General features: G+C 39.1%; 1 protein-coding gene across 50 annotated transcripts in view; it reads right to left on the minus strand.

Annotated features, from left to right (window-relative positions):
* PTPRA (protein tyrosine phosphatase receptor type A) overlaps positions 1–13886 on the minus strand; it is a 173045-nt gene that overhangs the window by 112030 nt on the left and 47129 nt on the right. For 23 of the 50 annotated variants that reach the window (XM_081558974.1, XM_081559003.1, XM_081558984.1 and 20 more), the window contains one exon: positions 2460–2541. The exons of 11 other annotated variants lie outside the window; for them this stretch is intronic. Coding sequence is in view for 16 of the 39 variants with exons in the window: in XM_081558969.1 (XP_081415095.1) it covers positions 2460–2489 (30 nt within the window). In the remaining 23 variants the exon portion in view is untranslated. Of the gene's footprint in view, positions 1–2447; positions 2542–13886 lie in introns of all 50 variants that reach the window. 16 more of the 50 variants (XM_081558976.1, XM_081558995.1, XM_081558963.1 and 13 more) reach the window with 1 other exon arrangement.

The raw sequence follows: 13886 nt of genomic DNA on the forward strand, positions 1-13886 counted from the left end.
ACTATGGTGCTGAAGAAGGCTCTTGAGAGCCCTATGGACTTCAAGGAGATCCAACCGGTCAATCCTAAAGGAAACCAACCCTGAATATTAACTGGAAGGACTGATGCTGAAGCTCCTACACTCTGGCCCCTGATGTGAAGAGCCAACTCATTGGAAAAGATTCTGATGCTGAGAAAGACTGAAGGTAAAAGGAGAAGGAGTTGGCAGAGGATGAGATGGTTAGATAATATCGCCAACTCAATGGACATGAATATGAGGAAATTTCACAAGACAGTGAAGGACAGGGAAGGCTGGTATAACGTCCATGGATTTGCAAGAGTTGGACATGACTTACTGACTGAACAATAATGATAACAATTCATAGTAACATTACTCACAACAGCCAAAAGGTATACACAACCCAAATGTCCACTTAAGGAGGAATAAACAAAATGTGGCATATATGCACAGTAGACGATCATTTGGCCTTAAAAAGGATGGAAATTCTGATCCATGCTACAACATAAATAAACCTTGAAGATATTATACTAAGTGAAATAAGCTAGACACAAAATGACAAATACTGTACGGTTCCACTTATATGTGTACCTAGAGGAGTCAAAGTAGTCAGGGAAAGCAGAATGTGGTTGCTAGGAATTCAGGAAAAGGGGAAATGGGGAGTTAGCTATAAAGGATACACAATTTCAATTGAGAAAGATGAAGTTCTAGAGACTGTTGGTGGTGATGATGGCTGCACAACAATATAAGTATACTTAATGTCAATGATTTGTACACATAAAACTGATTTAAATGGTTAATTTTTATGCTACGTATTTTTGTACAAAGAAAAAAAATATGTATATGAATACTTTAACATGTAACACCTTTTCAGTGCTGCTCTCTCATACCTTTTCCTTCTCCCAACTCCTGCCAGAAGAACCAGTCTGATTTTTATCACCGTATCTCCTGGCAACCGAACTGTATCTACTTTTTTGTGTGTCTGGCTTCTCATATATATCTGTGAGATTCATTCATATTGTTGTGCAGTAGTTCATTCCTCTCTATTGCTGAGTACAATTCCATTGTATGAGTGTATCACAATTTATTCATCTTTTCACCTGTTTTTAGACATTGGATTTCCTTTTTTTTTCTCTTTTGCTATTATAACTAAAGCTACAGTGAGTATTTACATGTTAAGTCTTTATGCAGACATATATTTTCATTTCTCAAGGGTAAATACCTAGGGGTAGAATTTCTGGATTATTGGATACATGTATGTTTAGCTTGCAGAAAATATTCAATGATTTTCCAAAACTGTAGTGCTGGTTTACACTGCTGTTTACAACTTGGAATGATGGGTAAGTTGATAATGAAAATCTGCTTTTCCTTTTTAATACAAGTTGTTTAATGCTACACAGACTGAGTACTGAATTCTTTGAAACTCGCAGTGCATCAGCTCTTCAACAAGGATGCATATCAGTGTCAACTAAAAAAAAATGCACAATGTGAGTTGAGTTAAGTTTTATTTGGAGCAAAATGACAACTATAACCTAGAAGGCAGCAATTCAGACAGCTCTGAGAAACCCTTCTGAAGAGGTGGTAGGAAGGTCAGTGTATTATGTGATTTTGGTGAAGGTGGAGTACAAGCAATCAGGCACACATTTCTGCAGAACGCTGCTGCCAGTCTCATAAAGGTGACTGCTAGTCACGAGGAGCACTGTCACCATGAAAGATTTTAGTGCTTTTCTAGATATGAGGAGATGCCAGAAGTGGGCTCATAAAATCTTCTCCTAAAAGTATCTAACTATCTGAAGGCCTGTTCTGCCAGTTTTTCCCAGAGCACAGAGTGCCTCATTCCTGATCTCCACCCTGAATCCTTTCAGGGTGGGGTTGAAGGTCAGCGGTGGCAACTTGTAATTTGATCCTTGCAGAGGCAAATGGCAAGTGCCAATTTGTAGCTGACATCAGGATAATCTCTGCTCTACCCACAGAAACTTTGATTCAACAAGGGCAGGACAGCAGGGTACAGACTTTGGTCTTTTATTTCTTAAAGCTCTTTAAGTGATCCTGATTCATGACCAGGTTGAGAACTAGTGTCTTAACCAATGATAACTGTAACATTTTTAAGCATTAAAAAAAACACAAAAACCTCTTGGGACTTCCCCAGTGGTCCAGTGGCTAAGACTCTGTGTTCCCAATGCAGGAGGCCTGGGTTCAATCCCTAGCGGAGAAGCTAGATCCCACAGGCCACAACCAGGAGTTCTCATGCTGCAACTCAAGATCCCACATGCTGCAACTAAGACTTGAGACAGCCAAATAAATAAAAATATAAATAAATAAAAATATTCTGTAAAAAAAAAAAATAAAACTACTCTTATAGCTTGGAAATTAAATGGGAGTGGGAGAAAATCTGATTTTAGCTATATTTTGTGAAGACAGTAACTTAGGGGACAAATGTTTCCTTGTACCTCAGGTTTTACCTCTTTAGCTACTTGAACTGCATCATCCATCAACACTCATTGGAATTCCATTAAAACCTTTTTTCAGTTGTGTCACCTGCAACTAAAGAAAAAAAAAACCTTTAGAAAGATGAAACAGCCCTATTTAAAGAGCAGTGGTTGTTCTGGGGGAGAGAGGTACACTCTACCAAGATATCTTACAGAGTTGTACTGAACATTCCAGGAGCCGCAGCACAAAACTTCATGTTAAATAGTTAATTCAGATCACTGATGAGCTCATGAGAACTGAATTCAACAACATATTAGGTCCTCACTGTAGGAGATAGGATGGAACACTCCTCCCTTGTCCAAAGACCTGGACTATTCGATGGTAGGGGTATTTATGTACCGTAACGTTCCCATAGGGGATATTTGGCAATGTCTGAAGACAGTTTTGATGAACAAATCACAGGATGGCCCTTCCAAAACAAAGAATTATCCCCAAAGGCCAAAGCTGGAAACCCCAGCATTGGTCAAAAACACCCTCAGGTCCAACCTCTGCAACTTAAGTGTCTAGCTAAGTGTCCCAGGCCAAATCTATAACCCTCCTTAAGCCTCAGTTTTCTCCCTTGGAAAAAGACTATAGAGTCTGCATTCAATATTCTCTGCTTTTTCTAACTCCAGCTTGAACAGCTGGAAGTTCACAGTTCATGTACTATTGAAGCCTGGCTTGGAGAATTTTGAGCATTACTTTGCTAGTATGTGAGACGAGTGCAATTGTGCAGTAGTCTGAACATTCTTTGGCATTGCCTTTCTTTGGGATAGGAATGAAAACTGACCTTTTCCAGAGGAACCAGAGATCAAATTGCCAACATCTGTTGGATCATTGAAAAAGCAAGCGAGTTCCAGAAAAACATCTACTTCTGCTTTGTTGACTATGCCAAAGCCTTTGACTGTGTGGAAAATTCTTAAAGAGATGGGAATACCAGACCACCTTACCTGCCTCCTGAGAAATCTGTATGCAGGTCAAGAAGCAACAGTTAGAACTGGACATGGGACTACAGACTGTTTTCAAATAGGGAAAGGAGTACGTCAAGGCTGCATATTGTCACCCAGCTTATTTAACTTATATGCAGAGTATATCATGAGAAATGCCAGGCTGGATGAAACACAAGCTGGAATCAAGATTGCCGGGAGAAATATCAATAATCTCAGATACACAGATGACACCACCCTTATGGCAGAAAGCAAATAAAAACTTAAGAGCCTCTTGATGAAAGTGAATGAGAAGAGCGAAAAAGTTGGCTTAAAACTCAACATTCAGAAAACTAAGATCATGGCATACGGTTCCATCACTTCATGGCAAATAGATGGGGTAACAATGGAAACAGTGAGAGACTTTATTTTGGGGGGGCTCCAAAATTACTGCAGATGGTTATTGCAACTGTGAAATTAAAAGATGCCTGCTCTTAGGAAGAAAAGCTATGACCAACCTAGACAGCATATTAAAAAGCAGACACATTACTTTGCCAACAAAGGTCTGTCTAGTCAAAGCTATGGTTTTTCCAGTAGTCATGTTTGGATGTGAGAGTTGGACTATAAAGAAAGCTGAGCGCCGAAGAATTAATGCTTTTGAACTGTGGTGTTGAAGACTCTTGAGAGTCCCTTGGACAGCAAGGAGATCCAACCAGTCCATCCTAAAGGAAATCCGTCCTGAATATTCACTGGAAGGATTGATGCTGAAGCTGAAACTCCAATACTTTGGCCACCTGATGCAAAGAACCGACTCATTGGAAAAGACCCTGATGCTGGGAAAGGATGAAGGCAAGAGAAGGGTGAGATGGTTGGATGGCATCACCGACTCAATGGCCATGAGTCTGAGTAAACTCCAGGAGTTGGTGATGTGACAGGGAGGCCTGGCATACTTCAGTCCATGCGGTTGCAAAGAGTTGGACACGACTGAGCTGAATTGACTGAACCCATCAGAAGAATGTCCACAAGCTGATTATGCCCTCTTTAAACAATTACTATAAAACTTTTCACTATCTTCCTCAAGTTGGGACATACGGTTTTAAGCGCATTAGCCCACTATGGGCCCCCTTCCCTGGCAAAGTAACAAAGCTACCCTTTTCTACTTCACCCAAAATTTCGGCACCAGTGTACAGAGAAGCTGAGCTTTTGGGATCACTTTCAATTCTTTTGGGCATATACCAGAAGCAGAATTGCTGAATCATGTGGTAATTATATGTTTAATTTTTTTAAAATATCTCCAAAACCGTTTTCCACAGCTGCTATATACCACTTTGCATTCCCACCAACAGGGCACAATGTTCTATTTTCCCCACATCCTCACCAACACTTGTATTCTGGTTTGTTTGATAGTAGCCACCCTACTGATATGAGCAGGACAGAACACTTTATGTCCTAGCAGACACAAAGCTTTACTGCTCAGAACCCTCTTCAAGAAGGGACTTCTTCTTTAGTTGTGGAGACTGGTTAGCTGACAGCTTCCTGCTGTTAATCCCTTTAGAATTCATCTTAGCTTTCAAATAGAGGGTATCCTTTCCTCAGGACTGCCCCTAGCCAACCAGTGGACAATGTGGGTGGTACAATGGTCTAGACCTTTCCAACCAGTGAGGCAATTTGGCAATCTGGGCTGACAGAGACTTTGTCAGGTTTGCATTGCAGTCTGATATCCTCCCATGCCCAACCTAATCTGTTCTGCTACTTCACAGGCATTACTCCTCAAAGAGCCCTTTGCTCTCCTACTCCATCTCAATCTAATTCCTGGAGAACCCAATTGGCACATATATCAAGAGTACTATTTATGCTGATGGAGTAACAAAAACCACTGGGGAAAAATAAGACTCCCAAGTAAACTAAAATGTTAACAATGGTGGGACCTCTGTACTATTTAAGTATTCCTTATTAGTGTTAGTTGCTCAGTCATGTCCAACTCTGTGTGACACCATGGACTGTAGCCCGCCAAGTTCCTCTGTCCATGGAATTCTCCAGGCAGGAATACTGGAGTGGGTAGCCATTCCCTTCTCCAGGGGATCTTCCCAACCCTGGGACTGAACTGGGTCTCCTGCACTGCAGGCAGATTCTTCACCATCTGAGCCACCAGGGAAGTATTCCTTAACCACCATCTATTACTTATAGATAATAATAAAACCATTAGAAGATGCTATACTAAATTCTGCTCCTAAGGAAATATTCTAATGGTAGGATAAATTGGTATATTTTGTACACACTGTGCCCAAAAATTCACTAAGGAGTGAGTCATAAACAAATTGCTGGTGTTCTTAAAAAAAAAAAAAAAAAAGCATATGCCCAGGTACCAAGGAACTAAAAGATCAGGCATTGGGTTTCACAGACTTTTCATAGGGTTTCCTCATTTGTCTCCAGAAGAGACAATGGAGCCTGTTCATTCACCCTCATGTTTTCACAGATGAGATCAATGCCCCAGATAGGATGAGGGAAGAACATTTGTTGGCCTTGTTTCTCAATGCCTATGTCCATTTCTCTTTCCAGCTAAAGGAGTAATGTTGTCTAAATGTAGGAAGCACATTAAACATACAATTCCAAAAAGGATAAAGTAAGATTATCCCAAGAACTGTTCAAAATGTATCTCTTTCTACGAAAAATTGAATGGTGGCATTCAATACCACCATTCCAGGCAGTTACCAAGTGCTGACTCCCTCAGTGCATGAATAGACACAAGCCTTTATCATCTTTTTTTTTTTTTATAAATTTATTTATTTTAGTTGGGGGCTAATTACTTTACAATATTGTAATAGTTTTTGCCATACATGGACATGAATCAGCCATGGGTTTACATGTGTTCCCCTTCCTGGACCCCCCACCCACCTCCCTCCCCATCCCATCCCTCTGGGTCATCCCATTGCCCCGGCCCTGAGCCCTTGTCTCATGCATCGAACATGGAATGGTGTTCTGTTTCACATATGATAATATACATGTTTCAATGCTATTCTCCCAGAACGTCCCACCTTCACCTTCTCCCTCAGAGTCCATAAAATTGTTCTATGCATCTGTGTCTCTTATTCTGTCTCGCATATAGGGTTATCGTTACCATCTTTCAAATTCCATATATATGCATTAGTATACTGTATTGGTGTTTTGCTTTCTGGCTTACTTCACTCTGTATAATGGGCTCCAGTTTCATCCATCTCAGTAGAACCGATTCAAATGTATTTTTTTAATGGCTGAGTAATATTCCATTGTGTATATGTACCACAGCTTCCTTATCCATTCGTCTGCTGATGGACATCTAGGTTGCTTCCATGTCCTGGCTATTGTACACAGTGCTGCGATGAACACTGGGGTACACGCGTCTCTTTCAATTCTGGTTTCCTCGGTGTATATGCCCAGCAGTGGGATTGCTGGGTCATATGGCAGTTCTATTCCCAGGTTTTTTTTTTTTGATGTGGACCATTTTTAAAGTCTTTATTGAATTTGTTACAAGATTGCTTCTGTTTTATGTTTCAGTTTTTTGGCCCGGAGGCATGTGGGGTTTAACTCCCTGCCAGGGATGGAACCCTCACCCCCTGCATTGGAAGGCGAAGTCTTAACCACTGGACCGCCAGGGAAGTCCCTATTCCCAGTTTTTTTAAGGAATCTCCACACTGTTCTCCATAGTGGCTGTACTAGTTTGCATTCCCACCAACAGTGTAAGAGGGTTCCCTTTTCTCCACACCCTCTCCAGCATTTATTGCTTGTAGACTTTTGGATAGCAGCCATTCTGACTGGTGTGAAATGATACCTCATTGAGGTTTTGATTTGCATTTCTCTAATAATGAGTGATGTTGAGCACCTTTTCATGTGTTTGTTAGCCATCTGTATGTCTTCTTTGGAGAAATGTCTGTTTAGTTCTTTGGCCCATTTTTTGATTGGGTCGTTTATTTTTCTGGAATTCAGCTGCAGAAGTTGCTTGTATATTTTTGAGATTAATTGTTTGTCTGTTGCTTCATTTGCTATTATTTTCTCCCATTCTGAAGGCTATCTTTTCACCTTGCTTATAGTTTCCTTTGTTGTGCAAAAGCTTTTAATTTTAATTAGGTCCCATTTGTTTATTTTTGCTTTTATTTCCAATATTCTGGGAGGTGGGTCATGGAGGATCCTGCTGTGATTTATGTCGGAGAGTGTTTTGCCTAGGTTTTCCTCTAGGAGTTTTATAGTTTCTGGTCTTACGTTTAGATCTTTAATCCATTTTGAGTTGATTTTAGTGTACGGTGTTAGGAAGTGTTCTAGTTTCATTCTTTTACAAGTGGTTGACCAGTTTTCCCAGCACCACTTGTTAAAGAGATTGTCTTTTCTCCATTGTATATTCTTGCCTCCTTTGTCGAAGATAAGGTGTCCATATGTGCGTGGGTTTATCTCTGGGCTTTCTATTTTGTTCCATTGATCTATATTTCTATCTTTGTGCCAGTACCATACTGTCTTGATGACTGTGGCTTTGTAGTAGAGCCTGAAGTCAGGCAGGTTGATTCCTCCAGTTCCATTCTTCTTTCTCAAGATTGCTTTGGCTATTCGAGGTTTCTTATATTTCCATACAAATTGTGAGATGATTTGTTCTAGTTCTGTGAAAAATACCATTGGTAGCTTGATAGGGATTGCATTGAATCTATAGATTGCTTTGGGTAGTATACTCATTTTCACTATATTAATTCTTCCAATCCATGAACACGGTATATTTCTCCATCTGTTTGTGTCCTCTTTGATTTCTTTCATCAGTGTTTTATAGTTTTCTATATATAAGTCTTTTGTTTCTTTAGGTAGATATATTCCTAAGTATTTTATTCTTTTTGTTGCAATGGTGAATGGTATTGTTTCCTTAATTTCTCTTTCTGTTTTCTCATTATTGGAGTATAGGAATGCAAGGGATTTCTGTGTGTTAATTTTATATCCTGCAACTTTACTATATTCATTGATCAACTCTAGTAATTTTCTAGTAGAGTCTTTAGGGTTTTCTATGTAGAGGATCATGTCATCTGCAAACAGTGAGAGTTTTACTTCTTCTTTTCCTATCTGTATTCCTTTTATTTCTTTTTCAGCTCTGACTGCTGTGGCCAAAACTTCCAAAACTACGTTGAATAGTAGTGGTGAAAGTGGGCATCCTTGCCTTGTTCCTGACTTTACGGGAAATGCTTTCAATTTTTCACCATTGAGGATAATGTTTGCTGTGGGTTTGTCATATATAGCTTTTATTATGTTGAGATATGTTCCTTCTATTCCTGCTTTCTGGAGGGTTTTTATCATAAATGGACGCTGAATTTTATCAAAGGCTTTTTCTGCATCTATTGAGATAACCATATGGTTTTTTTCTTTCAATTTGTTAATGTGGTGTATTACATTGATTGATTTGCGGATGTTAAAAAAACCTTGCATTAGCCCACTTGGTCATGATGTATGATCTTTTTAATATGATGTTGGATTCTGTTTGCTAGAATTTTATTAAGGATTTTTGCATCTATGTTCATCAGTGATATTGGCCTGTAGTTTTCCTTTTTTGTGACATCTTTGTCTGGTTTTGGAATTAGGGTGATGGTGGCCTCATAGAATGAGTTTGGAAGTTTACCATCTTCTGCAATTTTCTGGAAGAGTTTGAGTAGGATAGGTGTTAGCTCTTCTCTAAATTTTTGGTAGAATTCCACTGTGAAGCCGTCTGGTCCTGGGCTTTTGTTTGCTGGAAGATTTCTGATTACAGTTTCAATTTCCGTGCTTGTGATGGGTCTGTTAAGATCTTCTATTTCTTCATGGTTCAGTTTTGGAAAGTTATACTTTTCTAAGAATTTGTCCATTTCTTCCAAGTTGTCCATTTTATTGGCATATAGCTGTTGGTAGTAGTCTCTTATGATCCTTTGTATTTCTGTGGAGTCTGTTGTGATTTCTCCATTTTCATTTCTAATTTTGTTGATCTGATTCTTCTCCCTTTGTTTCTTGATGAGTCTGGCTAATGGCTTGTCAATTTTGTTTATCTTCTCGAAAAACCAGCTTTTAGTTTTGTTGATTTTTGCTATGGTCTCTTTTGTTTCTTTTGCATTTATTTCTGCCCTAATTTTTAAGATTTCTTTCCTTCTACTGACCCTGGGGTTTTTCATTTCTTCCTTCTCTAGTTGCTTTAGGTGTAGAGTTAGTTGATTTATTTGATTTTTTTCTTGTTTCTTGAGGTACGCCTGTATTGCTATGAACCTTCCCCTTAGTATTGCTTTTACAGTGTCCCATAGGTTTTGGGTTGTTGTGTTTTCATTTTCATTCGTTTCTATGCATAATTTGATTTCTTTTTTGATTTCTTCTGTGATTTGTTGGTTATTCAGAAGCGTGTTGTTTAGCCTCCATATGTTGGAATTTTTAATAGTTTTTTTCCTGTAATTGAGGTCTAATCTTACTGCATTGTGGTCAGAGAAGATGGCTGGGATGATTTCAATTTTTTTGAATTTACCAAGGCTAGATTTATGGCCCAGGATGTGATCTATCCTGGAGAAGGTTCCATGTGCACTTGAGAAAAAGGTAAAATTGATTGTTTGGGGGTGGAAAGTCCTGTAAATATCAATTAAATCTAATTTGTCTATTGTATCATTTAAAGTTTGTGTTTCCTTGTTAATTTTCTGTTTAGTTGATCTATCCATATGCGTGAGTGGAGTATTAAAGTCTCCCACTATTATTGTGTTATTGTTAATTTCCCCTTTCATACTTGTTAGTATTTGCCTTATATATTGTGGTGCTCCTATGTTGGGTGCATATATATTTATGATTGTTACGTCTTCTTCTTGGATTGATCCTTTGATCTTTATGTAGTGTCCTTCTTTGTCCCTTTTCACATCCTTTATTTTAAAGTCTCTTTTATCTGAAATGAGTATTGCGACTCCTGCTTTCTTTTGGTCTCCGTTTGCATGAAATATGTTTTTCCATCCCTTCACTTTCAGCCTGTGTGTGTCCCTAGTTTTGAGGTGGGTCTCTTGTAGACAGCATATATAGGGGTCTTGTTTTTGTATCCATTCAGCAACCCTTTGCCTTTTGGTTGGGGCATTCAACCCATTTACATTTAAGGTAATTATTGATAAGTATGATCCCGTTGCCATTTACTTTGTTGTTTTGAGTTCGTGTTGAAACATCCTTTCTGTGTTTCCTGTTTAGAGAAGATCCTTTAGCATTTGTTGGAGAGCTGGTTTGGTGGTGCTGAATTCCCTCAGCTCTTGCTTGTCTGTAAAGCTTTTGAATTCTCCTTCATATCTGAATGAGATCCTTGCTGGGTACAGTAATCTGGGTTGTAGATTATTCTCTTTCATTACTTTAAGTATGTCCTGCCATTCCCTTCTAGCCTGAAGGGTTTCTATTGAAAGATCAGCTGTTATCCTTATGGGGATCCCCTTGTGTGTTATTTGTTGTTTTTCCCTTGCTGCTTTTAATATTTGTTCTTTGTGTTTGATCTTTGTTAATTTGATTAATATGTGTCTTGGGGTGTTTCGCCTTGGGTTTATCCTGTTTGGAACTCTCTGGGTTTCTTGGACTTCTGTGACTATTTCTTTCCTCATTTTAGGGAAATTTTCAACTATTATCTCCTCGAGTATTTTTTCATGGCCTTTCCTTTTATCTTCTTCTTCTGGGACTCCTATGATTCGAATGTTGGGGCGTTTCATATTGTCCCAGAGGTCCCGGAGGTTTTCCTCATTTCTTTTGATTCTTTTTTCTTTTTTCCTCTCTGCTTCGTTTATTTCCATCATTCTATCTTCTACCTCACTTATCCTATCTTCTGCTTCCGTTATTCTACTGTTGGTTCCCTCCAGAGTGTCTTTTATCTCCTTTATTTCATTATTCATTCTATATTGACTCCTTTTTATTTCTTCTAAGTCCTTGATAAACATTTCTTGCATCTTCTCAATCTTTGTCTCCAGACTATTTATCTGTAACTCCATTTTGCTTTCAAGATTTTGGATCATTTTTATTATCATTATTCTAAATTCTTTTTCAGATAGATTCCCTATCTCCTCCTCTTTTGTTTGGCTTTGTGGGCATTTCTCATTTTCCTTTACTTGCTGAGTATTTCTCTGCCTTTTCATCTTGTTTATATTGCTGTGTAGGCGTGGCCCTTCTGTATTCTGGTAGTATGAAGTTCCTCTTTATTGTGGAGGTTCCTCACTGCGGTTGGGGTTGGACAGGTGGCTTGTCAAGGCTTCCTGGTTGGGGGAGCTTGTGTCGGTGTTCTGGTGGGTGGAGCTGGATTTCTGCTCTCTCTTTTGAAGATAATGCTCTGTCTTTGTGGAAGCCTGACGTCCTCTGCCAGCCTTCAGAAGTAGTTTTGTGAAGTTTGGTCAGCGTTCAGATGTTCTTTCGATAAATTTGTGGAGGAGAGAGTGGTCTCCCCGTCCTATTCCTCCGCCATCTTAGCCCCGCCTCAAGCCTTTATCATCTTAAAGAACTTTCAAACGAAATCTCTAATGCCTTCCATTCCCAGCTATCACTTTCTCCCCTTTCCTTCCCTGCCAATCTTCTCAATAGTACACGTAGTGTCTCTCCTCCTCTACTTCATACCCTTTGACATACACTCTCACTTTGTCTCCACAGGAAATCCTCTTGATAAGACAGTCAACAACAATCTTCAAAGAAGATTTCACAATCCTTATTTATACCACCAAACTGCGAATCTGACCACTGCCACAAGTCCCATCATTACTCAACCAGAATCAACAAGCTGGAATCAACACTGCTGGGAGAAATATCAAGCAGCTCAGATATGCAGGTGATACCACACTAATGGCAGAAAGCAAAGAGGAACTAAAAAGCCCCTTGATGAAGGTGAAAGAGGAGAATGAAAAGGTTGGCTTAAAATTCAACATTTAAAAAACTAAGATCATAGTGATGCTTGCTCCTTGGAAGAAAAGCTATGACAAACCCAGCCTAAGCATATTATAAAGCAGAGACATCAATTTGCCAACAAAGGTTCATATAGTTAAAGCTATGGTTTTTTCAGTAGTCATGTATGGATGTGAGAGCTGGACTATAAAGAAGGCTAAGCACTGAAAAATCGATGCTTTCGAACTGTGGTGCTGGAAAAGACTCTTGACAGTCCCCTGGACAGCATGGAGACCAAACCAGTCAATCCTAACGGAAATCAACCCTGAATATTTATTGGAAGAACCGATGCTGAAGCTCCAATACTTTGGCCACCTGATGTAGAAAGCCAACTCACTGGAAAAGACCCTGATGCTGAGAAAGACTGAGGGCAAGAGAAGGGGGTGACAGAAGATGAGATGGCTGGATGGCATCATCACCTTACTGGACATGAATTTGAGCAAGTTCCGGGACATAGTGAAGGACAGGAAAGACTTCTGTGCTGCAGTCCATAGTGTCATAAGAGTTGCACACAACTTAGCGACTGAACAATAGCGGATAAAAACCACCATCTATCCCAGGAATCAGCAAACTTTTTCTGTGAAGAGCTACACAGTAAACATTTGGCTTTAGAGGTCATACAGCCTTTGTCACAGTTACTTAGCTCTGTTGTTGTAGCATAAAAGCTGCAACAGACAAAAGGTTAATTGTAGCTATAGTCCAATTTCATTTCAGAACACTGAAATTTGAATTTTACATAATATCCATATGTCATAAATATCATTCTTCTTTTGATTTGACTTTTTCCAACCATTTAAGGAGGTTAAAACAACTCTTAGTTTGTGGGCTGTGCAAAACTATCAGTTTGCCAGCTCTGGTCTTCCCCCTTACCAAAGCCAGAGACCCTAGGTGTCCCAATTCCTTCTTCTCCCTTAGTCATGAGAATCAATCATTACCTCTAGTAAAGTTCTTGTCACACACTATTCTAAGTGTTTATGGCCTCCTTCAACTGACAGTAGATCCTTGAAGGTAAGAAATATGTCTGTTCTAAGACGACAGTTTCTTTTTAGTTTGGCTCATTCTTGAACTTAACAGTAACGTTTAAAGGAAAAAGAAAAACACAGCAAATTTTAAAATGCATTATCTAAAGGCTCAGGCAAACGTGGAACATATTTATTAAGTACAAATAATAATGATCTTTATTCAATGCTTCAGTAACTGCTCCATTTGTTTTCTGGGTGCTTTTTGTGCTTTCCAAGGCCTTGAAATGTTGAATGGGTCTTGAAACAATGAATTTGAGATGCCAATACAGTGGCTGGTTACCGCTACAGTTGGGTCTATGAGAAGCCTTTATGCCTTCTACACACCTCTCCTTTCTAAGTGGCACCTTCACCCATAATCACATCTTCAAAGTCATTCAATTAAAGAAAGAAAAACAAGGCATAGTAAAAGGAAAAGAAAATTAAAAGACATAACCAGACACATCTAAAAAAACAGCTGCTCAACAAAGATCGTAATAATAACCATTTGTTAATGCTTAGTATGTGTAAGGCACTGTATCAAATAATTGATATGTATCATATAATGCACGGTATTTAACATATCTTCAAAACAAGC

The sequence above is a fragment of the Giraffa tippelskirchi genome, chromosome 13 (assembly GCF_054371585.1).
Source record: "Giraffa tippelskirchi isolate mGirTip1 chromosome 13, T2T-mGirTip1v1.2.pri, whole genome shotgun sequence".
NCBI classification, from domain to species: domain Eukaryota; kingdom Metazoa; phylum Chordata; class Mammalia; order Artiodactyla; family Giraffidae; genus Giraffa; species Giraffa tippelskirchi.